Source organism: Hemiscyllium ocellatum, chromosome 17, assembly GCF_020745735.1.
Source record: "Hemiscyllium ocellatum isolate sHemOce1 chromosome 17, sHemOce1.pat.X.cur, whole genome shotgun sequence".
NCBI lineage: Eukaryota > Metazoa > Chordata > Chondrichthyes > Orectolobiformes > Hemiscylliidae > Hemiscyllium > Hemiscyllium ocellatum.
The window spans coordinates 40,484,545-40,507,103 of record NC_083417.1 but is presented as its reverse complement, the minus strand read 5'-3'; the positions used below and the strand labels follow the sequence as shown (position 1 = coordinate 40,507,103).

Genomic DNA, 22,559 nt, shown 5'->3' with positions numbered 1-22,559 from the left:
GTTCTGTTATCCTGATGTACTTAAAATATGATTTGTCTGGTTAGCACGCAAAACGATGCTTTTTGCTAATCTTGATACATGTGACAATAAATTAAATTTAATCAAATCAGTTAAAAATTAATCGATTGGATATGTAAAGTAACTATGAAGCATAAAAAGTAATATCGGAACCAATTTTGTTGTCTCTATTATGTTGAGTATCATCCCACCTCCACATTCCCGTCTAAATTTGGAGGGAAATATCTCACTGTGATTGTAACCTTACATTTTTGTTTTGTTACTTTATGCTGCAAATGAAGCTGTTAAAATCTGAAATTGAGCCTCCCTTTGCTTTTTCAGTTCAGAACTTGTCATAATGTGAATGTTGCTTTCATGGAGGCCTAATAGTAAATTTCACTTACTTTGTTTAACCATTAATTTGGAGTCCACTTTGTATTCTCTTAACAATATTAGATATTGACATTTTGCAGACTGGAATGTTGCATGCAGTACAAGTTCTCAACTTACTGTGTGGGCATCAAGAGTCTGTGGAGGGTTAATAACAATGTTTGTAATTATAGGCCAAACATTTTAATTATTAGGCATACTGTGTGACATCATCCTGTACCTCCGAGTTGTCATGACAGAATTGAAAAAGCCAGATGGTGTGTGATTATAGTTAGTTCCTCCAAAATGTGTTTTAGAAGCAATTAAAAGATTTGGACCACCTCCTCACGATCTGCTCATCTGTGAAGAGTTTTTTTTGTTCAGCTTCATCTGATGTAAAATGATAGCTCCTGACAAGAAATAAATGAAAGGTCAGGAGGGCTGTTAAGTGTCAACTTAGATTTTCAGGAAATTACAGATTTTTGAGACATTTCTACTTAGATAAATGGGTTAGTTGAAAGGAAGTAGTAAGCTGTAATCCTTCACTGGGGGAATGTATTTGCATTTTAAAAGCTTCAGTGATTAAGAACAGATGGGTTGTTATCTGTCTGAAAAAAGTGTAGTCGGTTGTAAAAAAAAATGGTTTTAAAATAACATGGAAGCTTTCAATCTCGCTTTGTGGAATGTTTTCTTTCTTAGAAGATATTACTGATTTTTTCGGGATGTATAAGAAAACATTGAGACTGAAAACATGATAGACTGGCAATGTTGCAACCACGCTATCTGAAAACATTTGCAAGAGTGCTGCTTTCACCTCCTGCTAAATCATATGGATTTCCGTTTCAGCAGCACTAATAGCAGCCTAGATAGAAACTCTCTTGTTTGAAGTACATTTCTCATCCATCAAGCTTCACAACCACCCCTAAACAGTTTGTGTTTTACAGTCCTCGGCACATATAATGAACAGGTTATTTTAAACTTGCCTACAGAAATAATACACTTGCACAGTGAACTGCACAAACTTTTATTTTTGTTTCTACGTATAAGTCATATAATACATTATATATTAAACCTTTAACCTTTTACTTCTGGGAAGTGAATTCAAATCCAGTCCAGTTTAATGAAGTGAGGGTTTTTCGTTTTGCTCAAGTCATATGTGAAACGGTTTAAGCATTCTAAAACTGGGCCCCAGTAGGCATTGGCCCATTATACAAAAAAACTATCTCTTATTCAGCAAAGCTCATAATGTTACTAGTATAGAGTATAGCATGTTTTATATGTAAATGGAGAAAATGTCATTCTTTTCCAGTAACTAGTTGCAAAGTAGAGGGAGTTAACTCCCCACTACTTACAACTGGTATTGTTATTCAAGTGGTAAAGGTACTAATAAAGTGCTTGAATACAATTTGCGATTTACCCCTAAGGGTCATTTTAATTATTGGTAACAATATAGAACAGATAAAAGTATATTGACCAATGCATGGCAGGTGGCCAATCCAGTATTGCTGTTTTTTTTGGCAATCACCAGGAGTCAAATTACCAATGTTTCTGCTCTCAATGATCAATTTATAGTTTGTAATCTTTAAGCAACTTTCTCCTCTTGCAGCAACACACAAGCTTTTCTACTGGAAAATGTTCCATGCAATGATGCAAGCTGCAAGCCTGTGGGTCGAATGTTCAAGGTTCTTTGGGAGCTGTCCGATTTAAATGGAATTAAAAATGCTGTTGTTGCAACCTTCTTTGACATTTATGAAGATGTAAGTTCAGAATAGTGTTGCTCATTATCTTTTCCACATTATTTATTTGACTATCAATGTCAATCTTTTATAACTGCTAGTATTGGGAACTTTACTGATGTATGGTTGTGGCAACTACCTAGTAGAATAATGATTCCTGCAGATGAGGCATTCCTCCACGTTCAGAATCAATTCCTGGTCTGTACAGACCTCACCTAGGATAGTGGATTAACAATATAAGGCTAGGAAGAGGATAAATTAATTATAATTATTGTCTGGTGACCCTTGTCATACAGTGCAGATTTTTGGATCTGAATGATGACCATTGGTAGTTTTAGCATCAATATACTTTGTCTGCTTTGAAATTGTTTGCATAGTATGATGCAACACTATTCTACGAGATGAAAATGATGGTGACATTGAAGAAAAGGTGTTTGGAGGAGAAAACTGGGGAGATTCAATTTTTTTGCCCATACTGCCTTAAATTATCCACTGTTCATCGTATTTTTAAACTAGCCTGTCACGAACAAATAGCTAAAATTAGAACAGTGGTCGCTGAGCGGCTTTAAAGACATGTAAGAGTGTGGGGTAACTTGTAGTTTTAATGAAGCTGGCAGTTGTAGTCGCTGCATGCCAGTAGCAGCAGAGGCCAGGATTAGGACTGTAATGAGTCCTCAGATTCCAACCCCTAGATTCTAGTACTAGATAAGTAGAGAAATTGTTACAGGAGGATGGTGAGGATGAGGCCTAGGGAAATGGGGAGAGAGGAATGGGGTCTTGATGGAGAGAGGGGCTAGGGTTGAGAGGAGCATCCACAGAGTACTAGAGCATGTGGAGATGTGCCTAACGGAAAGAAGTCATTTGAAGCAGGGTCTCCGTTCCTTCTTGAGGTCCAAATAGCATGACTTGTCAGGCATCCCTTTTTTTCCCTTATCTAAACTCCTGCACTAATATCCTCCTGCCAGCCTCAAAATTGAGGCCAGTTTGAAAATGGGGGTGAAATAGTTACAGAATGCCCATTGTGAGAAGGACGGAGGGCTGGCCTTGTACCTGCCATCTCCCATAAAATTGCAGTTGGGGTGAATGAGCTGTCAACAGGAAATTAATTCAGAAAATTAATTCCACCCCCAACTGGAAACCTGCCAGTGGAGGACTGTAAAACTCTGCCCTTCGTCTCAATTCATGTTTGTACTCTGATTTTCCCAGGGTGGGCCCACCGGCTCTCCTCTGCTTGATCTTTTATGGAAAAGGGGATAACTCACTATGTTATTCAGTCAGTTATCCGGGACTGACTGTAGCACTATTGGGCGAAAGTGAGGACTGCAGATGCTGGAGATCAGGGTCAAGACTGGTGCTGGAAAAGCACAGCCAGTCAGGCAGCATCCGAGGAGCAGGAGAATCGATGTTTCAGGCATAAGCCCTTCATCAGGAGCCATGTAGCACCATTGGCTTGGCTGTAATAATGTTAGTGTAGTGGGCTAACCTGATTGTGCACACTTTCATATTCATAAAATATTAGTTAGCTAATGTGAAAATGAAAGGGAGACACTGAAGAAGAGATTCTTCAAAATGTAATTTATTCAATGAGGATTTATTTTTGAAATTTAAAAACATAAAAATACTGGAGATAGCATGCCAGGAATACACAAGACAGTTGCCCTTTCAGATATAAAGCTTTTTCTTATTTGTTGCATCACCTTAAAAATGTCACACTGCAAATCTTAGGAATCTGTAAATGATGAGTAACAGCAACAACAATTCTTATCTTTGAGTGAGAGCATTCCTCTGAAACTTAATGAATTATTACTACCTAGGAAGAAGGTGGTAAAAAGGATGACAGAATCCTGAAAATAGAGTAAAATGTCATTAGAAGTGGTGAGTATTTGTTGCTCAGCAGAACTAAACAAGAAGGTTTCTGCTGGTAAAGAGTCCTAACGTTAAAACTGAACACACAACACACAAACCACAGCAATAACAGTGAGATCACTGTAATTGAGATCAATCACTACAAAATATATCCTTGTGCATGTAATTTGTTTTCCTCCAGAATCTTTGGTCTCATAGTCTTTCCAACCTATATTGGTGATGCGAGGACATTTCATTTTAACAATGCGTGACCAGATTGCCTTATATACTGGCTAAGAATTAACTCAAATGTGGTGCTGGAAAAGCATAGCAGGTCAAGCAGTATCCAAGGAGCTGAAAATTGACGTTTTGGGCAAAAGCCCTTCATCAGGAATCCTGATTAATTCCTAATGAAGGGCTTTTGCCTGAAACGTCAATTTTCCTGGTCTTCAGATTCTGCCTGATCTATGCTTTTCCAGCACCACACTCTACTCTAATCTCCAGCATCTGCAGTCCTCACTTTCACCTCAGAACTAACTTGATTTTTTTGCATTAACTTGTCCTTAAAATACATTATTAGGCATTGAAGTCCAAGAACTGTCACTATTCAACCCATAATAAGGTATTCATGGAACTAGCCTTTGAACTACCGGACTACTTGCCCAGCCTGTAATTTATATTAGGCTGTTTCAGCTATCTAGTTACTGATATAACCTCGCAATATGTGTATGAAAATCAGCATTGCGTCATTAATGAAACCTTAATTACTCATTTAGTCAGATCCAAAGTAATAACTATCTGATTATTTAATTCTACTTCATAAGTTTCTTGCTATGAAAAGTTTCAACGTCAGGCTTTTCAAACATTTTAAGATGCTGTTTAAAACCTACTTTTTCAGTTAGAAAGCTGTCCTCAAACCTGTTTATGTGGTTTTGTCATTTTTTTTATAACATTGCTGTAAAGTAATTTTAGCCATTTTACAACACTAAAAGCAGTATGCATATAAGCTGTTGTTGAATAACAGATTGCTACACCAACATAAAAATTGTTTTTAGTTAGTCACATTGCAAGGAATGATTTCACTTATTTCTTGAAATATATCTGAATTTAAATATAATTATGCTTTAAATTGTTTAAATTAGTGCAGCTTTGATCAACAAAGTTTTGAATTGTGACAGTATATCCTGGGCCTCAGACTTGAGACAGAAAAAAAGGCCTGTCTAATTTGTCTTTCATACAAATTGCCACATGCCAGTTCACATGTCATATTAATCAACTTGCTTACTAATCACCCAAATTCTGCTTGTTTTTTTACCCTTCCCTATCAATTAGTCTAAAATAGATACAGACGTGAGATGGAGAACACATCAGCGAGCAAGAGCTTTGGAAACCAAAGACCAAAAGTTAGCCGTTTTCATTCAAGCATACTTTGCTTGCCAAGTGCCACCTGACATGTTTCAAAATATACATAGGAGGTCCCAAAATGTTTGCTTAAAGGAATTGCCCAATTTGCATTTGAGTAAAACAACATAGTTTGTTTCCATTGCCACGTTAATTGAGTCTGCTCTAAAGTTTGACCACTTAGTGACTGAAATAATATTTCACAGAGTAGCTTTGAACTTGTACCCCTCAGGCATTTTTCTGGGTAGCTTATCACGGTCTGCATTTTTCTCATCACATTAGATTCCTAAAAACAGCAATCGTATCATTTTTCAACCTCTGTTCTGGTGAGAGCGTCCCCAATTTACAGAATTGCTGATAATTTAATCCCTCCATCACCTCATTCATTCTGCTTGCTGTCTTCTGTGTCATTTTAATAACTGCAATATCTTGTTGCACATTTACAATCAGAACTATGCACAGTATTCTAAATATAGTGACACCAATGATTTATAAAGTAGAAAGATTGCCTCAATTTTTATTTCAAATTCTATAATACTAATTTTAATATTAAAACCTTTGTTCCTATGAAAAGCACCTTATGTTTCTCTACGTTGGGCTCAGACTGAGGAGATGAAATTCAATGTCCAAGTATGCTCTAAGTAGCTTCTTAATTATCATGCTCAGCTTTGGAGTTTAATGGTTCCAATGATAAGGAACCTCATGGATTACTAATTAGACTGGAGAAGCTGGGGCTAATCTTGTAGAAGAGATGATTGAGAGGAAATTTCTTTTCAGAAGTCATGAGAGGTTTTGATTGAGTACAGAGATACAAACAGTTCCCATTAATGGAAGGTTCAATAGTCAGTGGTAACTGATTAGGGTAATTTACAAAAGAAACATTGGTGACATGAGGAATTTTTTTTTCAGCAAATGGTTAGGCTTTGGAAGGCTGTGCCTGTAAGCTTAATGGAAGCAGATTCAAGTGGGGTCTTCAGAACAGACATGGATAATCATTTGAATTGGGAGAAAAAATTTGCATTTCTGCAGAGAAAGGAAAGGGAAGTGGGACTTGTCAAATTTTTCTTCCAGAAAACTGCCATGGACATGACAGGCTGAATGGTCTCCTCCTGGACATAGTGTATGATTTTGTGCACATATCAGCTTCTTTACTGAACAGGATTTTTGAATGGTGTTTTTTAATGTTAAAAAGTGCTGTATCTTCATTTTCATGAAAGTTTATACGATTATACACTATAACATTATTTTTCATGTGTCAAATGTTTGTTATGACAGGGTATCTTGGACTTGCTGGTATTAAACAAAAATAAGGAAAATTCAGAATTCACCATCCATGCTTTGCGAAATAACTTTGATGCTGATGCTTATTTTGTAAAAGTCATTGGTAAGTAGACAGTCACATACTTTTTTATTTATTAAAATCATGCAATACTTCGACAATTAGAAGATTACTTTAATAATCTAGTTAAAAAACAATAGGAAACTGATGTTAGTCTCAGTAACTAAAGCAGTACTAATTTATGGAAAGTTTAAACAAAGGAGTCCAATAACTATACTACGGGAATCCTCATCAACTTCTGTTCAAACTCCTCTACTGCTTGTTACTTGAATTTATTTTCCACTGTTGTCATGTTCTCAGTTGTCTGGTTTTGCTGGAAAATTTTATGAAGTAGGTTATTGTTCTTTCAAAAAAGCAAAAGTTGTTGACGTTCAAGTTTTCCCCTAATCCCAATCAAGACTCATTTTCTATCCAGCTTTTATTTAGTGAATCTGTAAATTAATAATCAGCCCATTCATGTTCTCATCCCCATAAAGACCATTGCACTTAGCCATTCTTCCAGTCTAGTTTTTATCTCCATTCCTTTCAATACGAGAGATAAAGAATCAATTATGCCTAGTTTAACCATTCATGGATCTCATTTTCTGAAGTACGTAAGAGCAGAGTTATGAAAGCTGACTGGTCCAACATTATCCTGAAGTGACAAAGCAATACCTGGCTGCATTTTTGAACTGCAAAACATCATCTTAAACTGGTCTCCCTTGTCTGCAGCACCTTCTTTTAAGACACTTTGCCAACTGAAATGCTTTGTAATCAATCAGTTCAGACATGTTGTGACCTACCTCTCGAGCAGGTGGAACCTGAACCCAGGCCTTCTAGCACAAAGGTAGGGTACAAACACTGCACCTCAAGAGCCCTTCAAAAATGTTTTTTTTTAAATTTTGGCAAATATTTGCTTTTATTAATGTACATTATCTAAACACTTGTCATTTCATTTAAGTATGCCATTGCAACTGATTTGTGGCAGCATTATTCTGAACACCAAACACATTTTAAAAGTTTTAAATCCATCTGTTTCGGGGCATTCTGACACATTTCTAGAACAGATAGCACTTAAACCCGGGCCTTACTGCACCACAACAGGCCCATTCAGAGATTTTTTTTAAAAATATTTGGAAGTGCTCCCACATACGACTGAGCAATCTATCCTACCACAAAATCACCTGTAACAATTTTCATATTTAATTACCACCATTAAATCAAAGATTTTTAAAATTATATTCGTAAGTGCTCTTAAATACAGCTGAATTGTTTTATCTTCCCAACATCAAATCACTTATTATATTTTTTCATCTATTAACTTCCACCAATAAATCATCTATTTTTTTCAATTTGATTAATTTACAGGCAGAACCCATTAAGACCACCAAAGGTGGTGGGCCTAAATCAAATTTGTACTTCTCACTGCATCAGGAAAGCAGCCAGTTTAATCAAAGACCACTCCCATTCCAGTTATACTCTCTTCCGCCTTCTTCCGTTAGGCAAAAAAAATAAAAGTTTGAATACATGTACAAACCGATTCAAGGTTAGCTTCTTCCTAGCTCTTATCAGACCTCTTTAACGTTAATGTTGATCTCTCTCTGCACCTTCTTAGCAGCTGTAACATTGAAAACTGCACTCTGTTCTGTTACCCTATGCGTTTGTACAGGTTGATCTGCCTGTAAAGCATGTAATACAACACTTTGTACTGTACCTGAGTACACGTGACAGTAATAAATCAAATCAAATCAAAATAGAGTTGGATAGAGAGATAAAACACTCTACCTTCTGTGGTGTCCATCTGTCTCTAAAGGGATTGAGAGTATTGATGGATGTCTTGTGCTCACTCTCCAAGTACACCAGACACAAACATTATGGCACTAGAGGGGCAGACAGTTGGTAGCTGTGACCCCTTATGCACATATTAATGGCCAATCTGACCAGACGTGGGAGCAGACCCATGAGGAGGTCCTCTGACTTACCCACAACCCTCTGCACCGGATGGCCAAAGATCAGGAGTGTGGCTGCTGAAGTGCAACCAAAAGAATAGCAAAAGATTTTTAAATAAGTAAAGAGTTAACCGCAGCATATATATACATTGTCCACAGGCTCGACAGCGCCTCAAAACAAACAGTTGGGCTGGGATTGAGTGAACTTCAGCAATGTGCAATTACATGGGATGCTACATGCAACGCGCTCCACCATCAATTCCCAATGAAAAGTAGGACGACTCCACTGGGGACCCCTGCAGTCCAATGGTTTTAAACAAAAAGCATGTGAAGGATAGGTGGCAGATGTAGGAATTGAAGTAGATGCTTTGCAACTGCAGACCGTACAAAAAGCCCCTTCATGTCAGATGGTAGGTCATATCAGACATTCCCACAAGTCAACTTAGGTTGTGGGGTGCTGGTTCCTGAGGGAGGTTCAGGAACCTCTGGCTGATGTGAAATTCTGAGAGATGCTGCTTTTATTTTTATCCTGAAGTACTCTTATACGCAACTGAACACCACTTCAAGGATATGATCTTTCCACTAGATCAGTTTTCTTTTTCATCCGTCACATCTTAAGCTATTTTTATACCACAAAAATAACTAAATGGGTTAATTAGGAGGTAGCTGGAAGTGGCTGAAATAGAGACGTGGGAAAAATGAACAAGCTTCTGTACCGTGGATGAGAATTGATAGAATACATAAATAAAACAAGGGGGATGAGGAAGATGCCAGTAAGAAAATGTGTTTGATCTTAGTCAGTAGGCAATTCAAGTTACTGTGTTTGAAAGACACCATCATAGAGTGTTTGTTTTGGGAGGGGAATGAAATGCTTTGATTTATAATCTCATGGTTGCTTTGGTTCATTCCATGCCACATAGTCTTGCCATAAATGTAACTGTCAGAAGCAAAAGTTGTTAAAATTCAAATGACAAATCTTTGAGCAAAACTGGCAATGGGGAGATGGATAAATTCCTTCGTGGAGTGAATTTTGAATTGCTGTTTTATTCAATTCAGTAAAAAGCATTATAATTTCCTTCTTTCCAGTTCTATAGCAAAATTTACACCCATCACATTCACATTTCTTTTCCTTAGATTCTCACAGACCTGTTATCAATTTTGCAGGTTTTTTTACTTTAGTTGTGATTGCTAGTGCTTATGATGGGATTTTTATTCTTGTGTCTAGAACCTTGTTCATGTTTTGACTTTCAAAAATGCCGTTAACAGATTTGTAGTAGAGTCACACTACTAGACCAAATGCTTCAATCCAGGAATTTAGTAAGTGAAGGAATTCCGTGAATTGAGGGAGGAAGTACATTTCTGGCATTTTCCAAAAACGGGACTGATCTGAAAGAGAAACTTTGAGACTTGAGGGCAGAAGTCCAGAGACATTAAGTAGGTATGTGGCTATGTAGTGGAATAAAGTTTATTCTTGTCTCTAAGCTGAGATAGTAGGTTGAATTGATACTGAAGTGATATAAGTATTTAATTCATATTGTAACTAAATAAATGTCGTAATGCAGCTGCTGGTAATCAATGAATGATATCCTAAGCTTGAAGTCTAAGTAGTTAAATACAAACAAAATCCAGATGGCTAGGCAGATGATGTGTTGCAGCTGTAGCATGTGAGTACTGGTGGATATTTATGTGATCCGTAGAAACCAAATCTTCAGTAATATTCTGCAGTTCTAGGAATGGCAGGTCTAAGTTGAAGAGATGGAATTCAAGCTTCAGATATTGTCATGCATTGGGGTGGTGTTATGGTGGGGGAGTTAACTGGTTATCTTGTTCCAGAAAGCAGTAACATCCCTTAGGCTAGATACTTATGATTTCGTTTATGGTCAAGGACAGGGCAATGGAGATGGGGTGGAGACAGGTGAGTGAAAAAGAAGCAGGTGTGGGGATCCAAAAGGTAGCAATGGAAAAACTCTACTATTATAAATTTTCGACCGGTTTAAGGTTCTTGCAGCCAGTTTGAATGAGAGTAGAAACAGAGGATATGCAGACCAATTCATGACAGTATGGTGCAGGGAATCATTCAAGTTGAGCGAGCAAAAGAACAGCATATTTGTAGCAGGGAACAGTATAGTTCAGGAGATAGATTTATCTTCTGCATTTGAGAACATCAGTCATGAAGGCTGTTTTGTTTGCCTTTGTCAGAAGTAAGAGAAATATATCAGGGTTAGAGAGGACCTTTGAGTGGGAGGAGAAATATGCAGTTTCTATTGTCTACATGGGTATCAATGACATCAAAGTGAATAAGAAAGAGGTTCTGCTGAGAGAATATGGGCAGCTAGAGTTAAGTTGAATTGCAGAATCACAAAGGTATTGCATCACATTTGGATGAGGGTAAATAAGATCAGGGAGTTTGAATGCATGGCTCAAAGGTCCATGTAGAGAAATAAGGCTATACCATTGGAACAGCCTTCACCTGAACAACCCAATAATTAAAGCTTGTGGTGAGGACTTCACACAAAATAGTTTGGAGGGGGAAGAGGGTTTACGTGAGGTAAATTTTGAAAAGTTAAAAGAGAAAAACTAAGACAACAGTGTTGGCTAACAATGCAGGTAAAATGATCAGAAATTAGCCACACACACGGTGTGTTGACAAAATAGGTCAGAGTAGGAAAAATTATAAAAAGGTAGAATTAGATGTTCTTTATGGAAATGAATACTGAGTTCATAACGAGATGGATGGAAAGTACAAATAAAAATAAATGAGTATGACATGGTAGACATTCAGATATATGTTTGCAAAGTTTTTGAGGCTTTCAAGGATATTTGTCATTTTTGAAGGGCCAAGAAGAAAGCAAAGTATGATGATAAAGTGCTTCAAAAAAGAAAGCAATTATATTAACAAGAAATGATCTCAGATCAGACAACGTAGAATTCATAGATGACAATGGTGGGAGTAGTATGTAGATCCCCAAACAGCAGCTATGCAGTGAGACTTGGGATAAATCAGGAGATAATAAGGACATGTGAATAGGATAGTACATTAATCATGAGTGACTTTAATCTTCTTGCTAGTTGGGAAAGTCAAATTGGCAGAGGAAACCGTGAGAAAGAACTCATGTAGGGAATTTGAGGCAGTCTCCCTGAATAGTATGTTATGGGTCCAACCTGAGTTAGGCTACTTTGGATCTAATGTGTAATGAAAAGGTTTAAAAAATGATCTGAGCAAAATATTCCCGAGAAATGTATGGTAAAATTTAACATTCAGTTTGAAAGTAAGAAACTTTGGTCGGAATAACTGTGCTGAATTTAAATAAGGATAATTACAAAGGAATGAGGACAAAGTTAGCTGGAGTAGATTGGGAAAGGGGTTAGCCAGAAAAGGTGATTGAGGAATAATGGCAGACATTTAAGAAAATAGTTCTTCACTCAACAATAATATAACTCAGTGAAAAAGAAGGATTCTAGGAAGTGGATAAAGTAATCATGATTAACCAGTGATTATATGTTTTCTGTTCTCTTTCAGTGGGGCAAAAATTAGGGGTAAGGCAGAGGATCGGGGAAGTTTAAAAGAAAAGCTACAAAAGGTGATCAGAATAATTGCCAAAAAGAGAAAGAAAATAAACTTGGAGGGTAAAAAATTAAGATAGACAGCAAAAGCTCATTTAAGTATGTAAAAAGGAAGAGAGAGACCCAAGTGAACGTCGGCAACTTGGCGAATAAGGCTGGGAAATAATTATTGGGAGCCTGGAGATGAAAGAAGGCAGCAGAGGAGTTGAATAAGTACTTTGCATCTATCTTCACAATACACGAGATTCTAATAACATTCCAGAAATATTAAATAATCAATGGGCAAAAGGAATAGAGAAAATTAATACAACAGCTATCAATAAGGAAAAATAGTCAAGGAAACTAAAGGGGCAAAAAGCCAATATGTCCTCTGAACCTAAAACTATGCATCCTGGGATGTCAAAGGAAGTATTTGCAGTGAGAGTGATGCGCTGTTACTAATTTTTCAAGAACCATCTAAATGAGGCCTTTGGATTGGAACCACTGAAATGTTTCCTCAATGTTATTTTGCTCCACTCTCAACCAATTTGTTGTCTATCTCTGTCCATCTGTGTGTACAGGGTAGGGCTGTTAGAAGGAGTTAGAGGTTTAACTAGCTGGGCTATATGTCCATGGATCATGGATTCAAACCATAGGTAAATAACTATGCAATAACTGTAATAAACAGTAATTATTGTTCAGTACAGAAACTACCTCAGTGTATCCCGCTAGTCTGGATCAAGCTGACAGGCACATTGGGGACTTTGCATACTTGGATAAATAATGTTAACTTTTGTGATAACTCTGAAATAGAGGGTCTTTGTTTCCAACAGAAAGTGCAGACTGCAGATGCTGGAGATCTGAGTCGATGTGTGTAGTGCTGGAAAAGCATAGCTGTTCAGGCAGCATCCGAGGAGCAGGCACATTGATGTCTCAAGCACAAGCTCTTCATCAGGAATGAGGGGTTGCCCCAGGGGATGGCCCAAGAAGGCTGAGAGATAAATGGGAGGGGAGATGGGGCTGAGGCTTGGGGGGAAAGTAGCCTGGAATGTGATAGGTTGCTGAAGGTGGGGGGTGATAGGTCAGAGAGGAAGGTGGAGCGGATAGGTAGGAAGAAAGATGGTCAGGTAGGAGAATTCAAGAAGGTGGTGCCAAGTTGGAAGGTTAGATCTGGAATAAGTTGGGGAGGGGGAATGAAGAAACTGGTGAATTCCAACTGATCCTGTGTGGTTTGAGAATCCCAAGGCAGAAGATGTGACATCAGGTGGCTAGAGTTTGGCAGTGGAGAAGGCCCAGGACTTGACTGTCCTTAGCAGACTGGGAGGGAATGTTAAAATGTTCAGCCACAGGGCAGTGGAGCTGGTTAGTGTATGTGTCCCAGGGATGTTCTCTGCAAGTTGGCGTCCTATCTCCCCAGTATAGAGGACACCACATCGAGAGCAACAGACATAATAGATGAGGTGTGTTTCCAGCATGCTGCCCCAGTGAGGTGTGACAGATCTTTTTTATTGTCTTGTGGGATGTAAGCATTGTTGCCAGCATTTATGACTTGTCCTTTGAGAAAGTGGTGGTAAGCTGACTTTCTGAACTGCTGTCATTCATGTGACCAAGATTCCAAGATTTTGATCCAGCGACAGTGAAGGGACAGCAATATATTTCCATGTCAGAACGCATTCTTGCCATGCTCAGTGCTTCCTCCAAGTGTTGCTCAACAGAGATGAGTAGATTCATCAGCTAAAGGTGGACAGTACATGGTGATCAGCTGGAAGTTACCTTGTCCATATTTAACATGATGTCATGAGAGTTAATGTGGTCCAGAGTCTATGTTGAGAACTCCCAGACCCTCCCAACTGTATGCCACTGTGCTGCCACTTCTGCTAGGTCTGACCTGCCAATAGAACAGGACATATCCAGGGATGGTGGTACCGGTGTCTGGACCATTGTCTGTGAAGTATGAGCATGTCAGGCTGTTGCTTGACTAGCCTGTGAAAGAGCTCTAGATGTTAGTAAGGATGACTTTACATGGTTAACATAGCTGTTTTTATCGTTGTCATTTGTGGTGCCCAAATACTGTGCAATATACTGGTACTGAAGGAAGCCCAAAGAAGATTCACTGGGTTGATCCTGGACATGTAGGGATTTTTTTTTACAAGGAGAGGTTGAGTAGGCTGAATCTGTACTCATTTTCAGAAGAATGAGAGGTAACCTTTTTGCAGCAAACAAGATTCACTGCCAGTTTGACAGAGTAATGCAGGGAAGTTGTTTCCTCTGTGGTATGATCTAGGACCAGAGGGCATAATGTCAGAGTAAGAGGTCACTCAGTTAAGACATAGCTGAGGAGGAATTTTTTCACTCAGAGAGCAGTGAATCTGTAGAATTCTTTATTGTAGAGGTTGATTGACTAAATGCATACAAAGCTGAGATTGAAAATCTATCCATAGGGAATCAAGTATTATAGAGAAAAGGCAGGAAAATGGAATTGAGGATTATCAGATCAGCAGAAATCTCACTGAATGACTTGATGGACTGAATGGCTACTTCTGCACCTACATCTTAGGGAAAGGAGATTGAGCAACTCCGCCAAAAGACTAACAGTAATGGAGTGAGAAATGATCTTGATTCGGAGAATCAAAATGTAGAGTCACTTGGGTGAAGTTGAAAAATGTCAAAAGGAAGTGGCCATTTATGAGAGTTGTATATAAGCCATTTGACAGTAGTTAACTATAGGACAAAGTAAAATACAAGAAATAATAGGGATTTCTATTGGAAGCATTACATAATCATTCAAGATTTTAATCATTGTATAAATTAGATCATATTGGAAAGGCTAGTCTGTAAAATTAGCCCATACATTGTATTTGGTGCTGTTTTTCAGAACAATACATTCTGGAGTCAACTAAGAATCAGTGAATTTTAAACATGTTCATATGTACTGAGGCAGGATCAACAAATTACCTCATAGTGAAGGATGCACTATGTAAAACCTATTATAGTGTGGTAGAATTTCCCATTCAGGTTGAAACTGAGAAATTTGAGTTAGAAACAATTGTTTTAAATTTAAATAAAGGCATTTACAATGGAGTAGAAAAATAAGCTAAAAGGCAAGGCTTTAAAAGAAGCAAAAATTTAAAACGACACCTAATAACTCTAAATTATTTATTCCATAGAGAAAGAAAGACTCTACAAGAAGGGTATCTTTGGCTGTCTGAGAAAGTTCAGAACAGTATCAAATTGAAAGAAAAGATGCACAATGCTTCCAAACATTGGGAAAACTTTACAAACCAGCAAAGGATGTCAAAAATGATGGAGGGAGAATTTGGAGGTTGAGGGAAAATTATCAAAAAAATGTAAAATAAAAAAGACAATAGTAATTTCCACAACCATATACAAAATGAAAGGAGTTGTGACAGTGAGCGTTAATCCCTCAGAGATAATTAACAACAGGAAAAAAGATTAATCTTTTCAGTGGGTAATGTGATGAGCTATATCCAGGCCTCCAACTTTCGATGCCCACCAAAGCCAGTAAGCCTGTTCCCAAATCAATTAAGAGGTCAGTGACTGATATCAATGACAGATTTGCTAAGAACTCAACCTCTCCGCAGAGGGAAAATCCCTAGATTTGAATCTATGATCTTTGAAAGTACAGTTTTGAGGTTTCATGATTTCAAATGAAGAGTCATTAAAGATTGGCTGATCAAGCTGTATTTTATGTTGATGATCTAGATACTTTTAAGTCATTTCAGAATGGTGACAAATGATAATTTCAATTCAGAACAGATGTTGCAAACTAATATCCAAGAGGCTACAAAGAAACATGGGGAGAAATTATTTGGTAGTTTCAAATTGTAGTAAAACCTGACTTCTTGGCATGGTTTAGAGGCAATGTCATTTGCATTGTGCTGAACCACTATTTAAAAAGCTTCATTATTGACATCATGTCTGGTTTACTTAGTGGATACCCACTATAAAGGTCCTATTGATCTGTGTTGATGAATTCAACCAATTACAACATTCAAAGCTACTTCTAAGTGATAGTGATTTTTTTTTGCTTGCTTTAATGCAGCATTGGCTTTCAGTTGCACTATTGCTATTAAAGGAATGAGTATTTATTGATTTTAAGAACAGTGCTCACATCAGAGTTCTTATGTTCACATTGTAATAGCTGTCCTCAAAACCCATTTCGAGATCCTTTTATCTTTTAAATACTGCATTACTCCATTTGTACCTTTTGTTAATTGATACTGTTTTTCATTCTCAATCATCTTTCCCTGAGTACACCATTTTAATTAATATTCAGAAAATTACTGATTGTCTATGATCATCTTCAGTAATCAGTATAGAACATTTTAATCAATAGATGGTCATCAGCTTGACAAAATTAATTCCTGATAAATAGATAGTGTGATTGAATGAAACAGGTTATTCTTCCTGCCAATATATTTCACGTACTTTATTGGTTCTTCTGCTAGTGCTGCCAGTTTCCAATAAGCAGCATTCTAAATAAAATTGTCAGATTTACTGAAGCCAACTGTCAGGAAAACCAGCAAACCTTTGTTCTTCTTAATCGTAATTCCGAACAAAGCTTATTTCTGGTGTTGCCACCAGCTGCATTAAACATGCACTTCAGAAGTTAGCAACACACTAATGATATGAAAGCAGTTTTAATCACAATTAATGAGATAAAGAAGCCACTCATAACTTGGCTCGAACAATTAAAGGTTATTTTACTTTTTTGCAGACTTACAAAGCCCTTTCATATTATGTGAATGCCACTGAGGAGAACCACTGGAACCCATAAAGTAAATCTCTGAAGCCATAACATGAGCTATGAGTGTTCTCAGACCATGCTGGTATAAATCTTTAAGGTTTGAAAAAAGGTGGTCTTTTTTGCACTTTGCCTAAGCAGTCTGGATGAGTACTATGTCCTCAGTAAAACATGATGCACAGCAGTGCAGAAAGTATGCGAGTGATTTTTTTTGTGCTCCACGTGGGTGGTTCTAACAACCTGCTCTCTTCTACTTTGCACTTGCACGGCCAACACTCACTGTAACTTTGCCATGGAACACACCTCGCACCAAGGCTCATGGGCGACAGCTCACTCTATTCCATGCATCATGTCTACTCACCCTCCCAAAGTACTAACCCATACTTCCCTCCACACTCCATACGCAAGCACCTGTGTTACATTGCCAACTCTCGTACTCCTGCACCTCCACTAATGGCTCTTTCATCCACTTACATCAAATTCAGTCCCTTCCTTTGTCTCGTAAAGGATAAGTTGTCATACTGCCAGACTGGAAGGACCAGCAGTAGCAATTCCAGAACACAGGAGTTGGTGGACTTGAGGCTCTTTCAACCATATAAGGAGAAAATGCTCAGGCTGGCTGGAGAACAGCTCGTGGTGGTGATGAGACCTCAATGGGCCACCAAGTCGGTGTCTTCATTGTGTTGTGCTGTGTTGCCTTACCATTAACACTAGTGCAGTGTAATTGTTGCACACATTTTTATTCACCAAATACAACTAATTCCCTCTCTAGCCTTATGTAGGCATTAGTGGCACTCAGCAAACCTTCTTCTCGGAGATACCAGTACTAGAGACCCGTAGCTCTACTTCACCCTCTTGAGGCAGGTGCCACTGAAGCCTCAGAGAGTGCGTTAAAGAAGTTTTCATTTGCAGCCTCCACTAGCTCAGAGATTTCCACCTCAGTAATTCTCTATCTAGGTTGGATTGTGGAGCAATCTGGTGAGCACATCACTGACATGCGTGCACAGGTGGATGAAGAAGATATGGCTCAAGTTTCTGAATCTTAAGAAGTCTGCTGGAGACCAGGCACCTACATAGCCCAGGTAGAAGACATAGTCTCTGCCATACATGAACTTGACAAAATGCAAAGACAGGAATGGAAACAGCAGGCACGTTTGTCAAAGACAGTTGGTAAACTGCATTGAAGAATGAAGGAGTCCTCCAACATTATCCAACGTGTATGCATCTTGCTGTCTTCATGGAGAGCCAGGTCCAGCGCACTTAGTGTCTGTTAGATATGCATACAAACCTTTATTCTATTTCTGTAACCATCAACGCTCGGCATCAATGAAGTGGTAAGATGGGGGCAGCTGACTCTGCCTTTCATGAAACAGGATGGTGCCAACAGATACCCATAGAGAAGCAGAGCCAAATACAACAGCTCCTGAAGTTTTCTGTCAGGACACTCAAGAGGTATTCAAGTCCTTCACCTCTCCTGCCCATGATGCAAAAGCCTGCAGATGTTCCAGCCAAGGAGGATCAGCCTCCATCTGGCAGGATATTTTCAGTAGTCCTGGACCCTTGAGAGTCCAGGACTAGAAGACATTGCCTTAGAATGAAAGGATGCCAAATTTGAGATTGAGATGAGGAGAAAATTCTTCTCTCAGATGATTGAATGTCTTTGAAACTCCTTGCCACAGATAGCTATGGTGCAGAGTCTTTGTGTACATTTAAGGCTGAGACCAATTCTTGATCAGTAGGGAAATTAAGAGTTATGGGAAAAGAGCAGGAAAATGAATGATAGGAATGTTGGATCAGCTGTGATCCCAATGCATGGTGAAGCAGGCTCAAGGAGCCAAATGGCCTAGCCCAGTTACTATTTCTTAGTGGTCTTATGGAGCAAGAAACAGTTTGTGTTTTGAGTCCAGTATGATATCTTTTCACCAAATTTTTCAAAGATTTTCTGTGGTTAATGAAAATTGTTTTTTTAAACCAGTTATGGAATGTAGACCTCTTTGGCTGGGCCAGTATTTATTGCCCTTCCGTACATACCCTTGAGAAGATAGTGGTTAGCCTTCTTGAACCACTGCAGTCCTTGTGTGGTTGATACGGAATTCGAGGTTTTTGACTCAATGACACTGAAAGAACAGCAATTTCGAAGTCATCTTGTAGATGGTACACACTGTTGCTATTGTGTGTCACTTGTAAAGGGAATATTTGTGGATGTGGTGCTAATCAGATAGGCTGCTTTGTGCTGGATGGCATCAAGCCGCTTGAGTTTTTTGGAGCTGCACTCTTCCAGGCTATTGAAGAGTATCCCATCACATTCTTTACTTGTGCCTTGTGGATGGTGGGCAGGCTTTGGGGAAGCAGGGTAAGTTACTCATTGCAGTATTCCTCATCTCTGACTGCTCTTCTAGCCGCTATATTACATGATAGTCTAGTTGAGTTTTTGCTCAGTAGTACACCCCAAGATGTTGATAGCCAGGGATTCATTGGTAATGCCATTGAATGTCAGAACATACTTTCTGTTTACGTAATGTTGCAGTGTTTTAATTAAATTATTAATCCTGATAATCTTAACAAGAAATACAAGGGAGAGAATGTAATTAACAAAGAACTAAGTGAGCATATATGGGAATAATAACACTCACTAAATCATTCAATCTACTTCCTAGATTTGATAATCAATTGTTGTTTTTTAAAAAAAGAAAATGAATCATGCTTCATGTTGGTGATAATGTAAAAGAAATCTTGAGAAGGACAGTTACATCTGTCATAGCTTATTGTAACAGGTTAACTTTTTCCAGAAAGAACATTATCAAACCATAAACATTTGCAGGTCAAGGGGAAGATATTTGGCCCATCCTTCCATGCTAGTTTTTGTTTTTTTGTTCAACTCATGAAAACTAGTCTTGCTACCCCTCTTCTTCCCCATAGCTTTTGTCTTGCTCTGCTTCAAATGATTACCTGTCCTAAAATATACAAAGGTCTGTTGTGTAATGATTCCCTGTATCCATGTCAGGAAAGAAATTAAACTTAAGCTGTACTGAAACCCTTTTGTCCCAATTTTAAATTTAAAACCCCTTGTCACAGACTTCCCAACCAGAGGAAATAATTTTTCCCAATTAACTTTGTCAAAATTCTGTGCAAGTTTCAAAATCTCTACTAAATTTTTTCCACCCTTCCCTTCAATACTGAATGCTCCTTGAGCCTCGCCCCATAATTGTAGTCTTCATATTATCATCTTATAGATAAGGCTCTCGCTGTATGTGAATATGTTTGATGATTGTACTTTGTTGATGTCAGTACATAATGTTTCTTTCATAAGTGTTTTCAGCTTATGAAGATGATTCCAATCAAAGCTGAAGAATGGAATATGTTTCTATTTTGAGTACCTTGTACAACAACTAGAATCAAGGTCCCAGAATTGCCATCTGTTATTAATTAAAGCTGTTCCCACTTTGTCATACCCTAAAACATACATCTTTATTACAGCTCTGTTTTCAAAACAAGCCACCTAATGACTGAGATTGGCTATTTTACACCATGGAATTGTATCAACTAAGAATAACGTTGAGGCTGCAACTTCAAATTTTCATACATGTCCTTATATCTGCCAAACTCAGGTTTGCTGTCTATCTGTCCATTTCAAGGCTTAGTTGATTTGGTAGATTTAGCACGTGTTTGAGAAAGATGATCTTAGTATCAGGTTTGATTCTGGGATGTGCTTCTGACGACATACCTACATACTTAATTCCACCTCTAATATGTGTGCTCTTTGCAACCTACCTTTGGCTAGGTTTTGGCTGAAAAGCCTTATTTATGACTTTCTCATATCTAGACTTGACTATTGTAGTAATCTTCATACTGGCCTCCTATCTACATGCTTCATAAATTTATGCTGATGGAAAATTTTGCCGTCCATATTCCACTAATACCAAGTGAATATGATAATACTACTGATCGAGTAATCTGGATGCCTGGGTTTATAATCAAGAGATATGAATTCAGGTCCCACTGCAATAGTTAGAGAACCTAAATTCAAATAATCATGTAAATCTGGTCTAAAGAAACAACTGTCGCTAATAACCTTTCAAATAACAGATTTTCATAAAAACCCATGAGGTTCACGAATGTTCCTGCAGGGGCTAACCATACCTGATCTGTTGATGACTCCAGGCCGCCATGTGATTGATCTTTAGTGCCCTTGAATATTTTGCTAGGCCATTTCAGTCATATTTAAGAAAAGGACTCACTTGCATCTTCTCAAAGGTAAAGATTAGCATTAGATGTCAATCTAGTTGTCCATATCCCATAATTTGATTTTTCAGAAGTATTCACTTCCCCAACACCACTGTGCTTGTGGATCTATATTGGCTCCCTGACAGCAATTTGATTTTAAAAATTTTCATTCTTGCTTTCAACCTCTTTTGTGACACTCATCTCTGTTAACTTTTCCAGATATACAACCATTAGGGACCATTGCTCTTCTAGTTCTGGCCTCTTGTGCACCCAATTTTAATTTGCTCCACCAATGCTGAATATGTCTTCAGCAACCAAGGCCCAAAACCCTGGAACTTTCTCTGAAAAGTTCTACATTTCTCTCCCTCTTTCTCCTCCTTTATGTTACATTTTTTTACCTACCTGTGTGACACCTGTCCTAATATATCCTTATGTGTCCGTGTGTGCATATTTATTAATGGTCCTGTGAAACATCTCTGGCATACTGTTGCATTTAAGACACCAAATAAATGAACATTTTTGTATCGAGCTACATCCTAAGCTATATATGTGAAGAAACTATTGTTTGAGTGTTGTGGGCTTTCAGTCATCTTTGGAGACTATAAATTCAACTTTGATCTCCCTTCATTCAGGTTTATTTATTGTTGCGTATAATATGCTTGAAAATCCTGTAATCTACAACATGTTGCACGTAGCTTTAGGTGAAAACTACATAATCTGAAAATTGAAAAACTAATATTATCTTTGGTTATTTCAGTGGAACAAAACAGTACAAGGTTAATTAATGTTTCAAGCAATGTGTTCTTACTGACATTTTCTTTGGTTCTGTTTCATTCTTAAAAACCCTTTGAACCTATTTCCACGTGACTTCCAGTACATTTTTATATGCAATATGTAGGGACACATCAAATCAACTTAACGATTCTAGTGTGATAAATATTGTGTTTGTACATTTTAATTTTATGCATCTAAAATCAAGTTTTCTTGAATATAAGGTTCTAAAAGGTGTATAAGGTTCTAAAAGGGGAGGGCGAACAGCCAGAAATCTTGTTACATATTGGCACTAATGATGTAGCCAGGAAAAGGATCGAAGATATAAAAAGTGATTTCAGGGAGTTAGGATGGAAGCTGCAAAGCAGGACGAACAGAGTAGTGTTCTCTAGTTTACTATCGGTGCCACGAGATAGCGAGGCGAGGAACAAGGAGCAGGCACAGCTTAATACATGGCTGCGCAGCTGGTGTAAGAGGGAGGGCTTCAGATATGTAGATAATTGGATGCCTTCTGGGGAAGGTGGGACCTGTACAAGAAGGACGAGTTGCATCTGAACTGGAAGGGGACCAATATCCTGGGTGGAAGGTTTGCTCGAATAGTTCGTGAGGGTTTAAACTAGTATGGCAGGGGGGGTGGGAAC

General features: G+C 38.1%; 1 protein-coding gene across 1 annotated transcript in view; it reads left to right on the top strand.

The window, feature by feature from the left end:
• Window positions 1–22,559, top strand: part of itfg1 (integrin alpha FG-GAP repeat containing 1) — a 245,573-nt gene that overhangs the window by 163,101 nt on the left and 59,913 nt on the right. Inside the window, exons 11-12 of the mRNA XM_060837695.1 lie at window positions 1,973–2,123; window positions 6,624–6,732. Of these exons, the coding sequence (XP_060693678.1) occupies window positions 1,973–2,123; window positions 6,624–6,732 (260 nt within the window). The remainder of the gene's footprint in view (window positions 1–1,972; window positions 2,124–6,623; window positions 6,733–22,559) is intronic.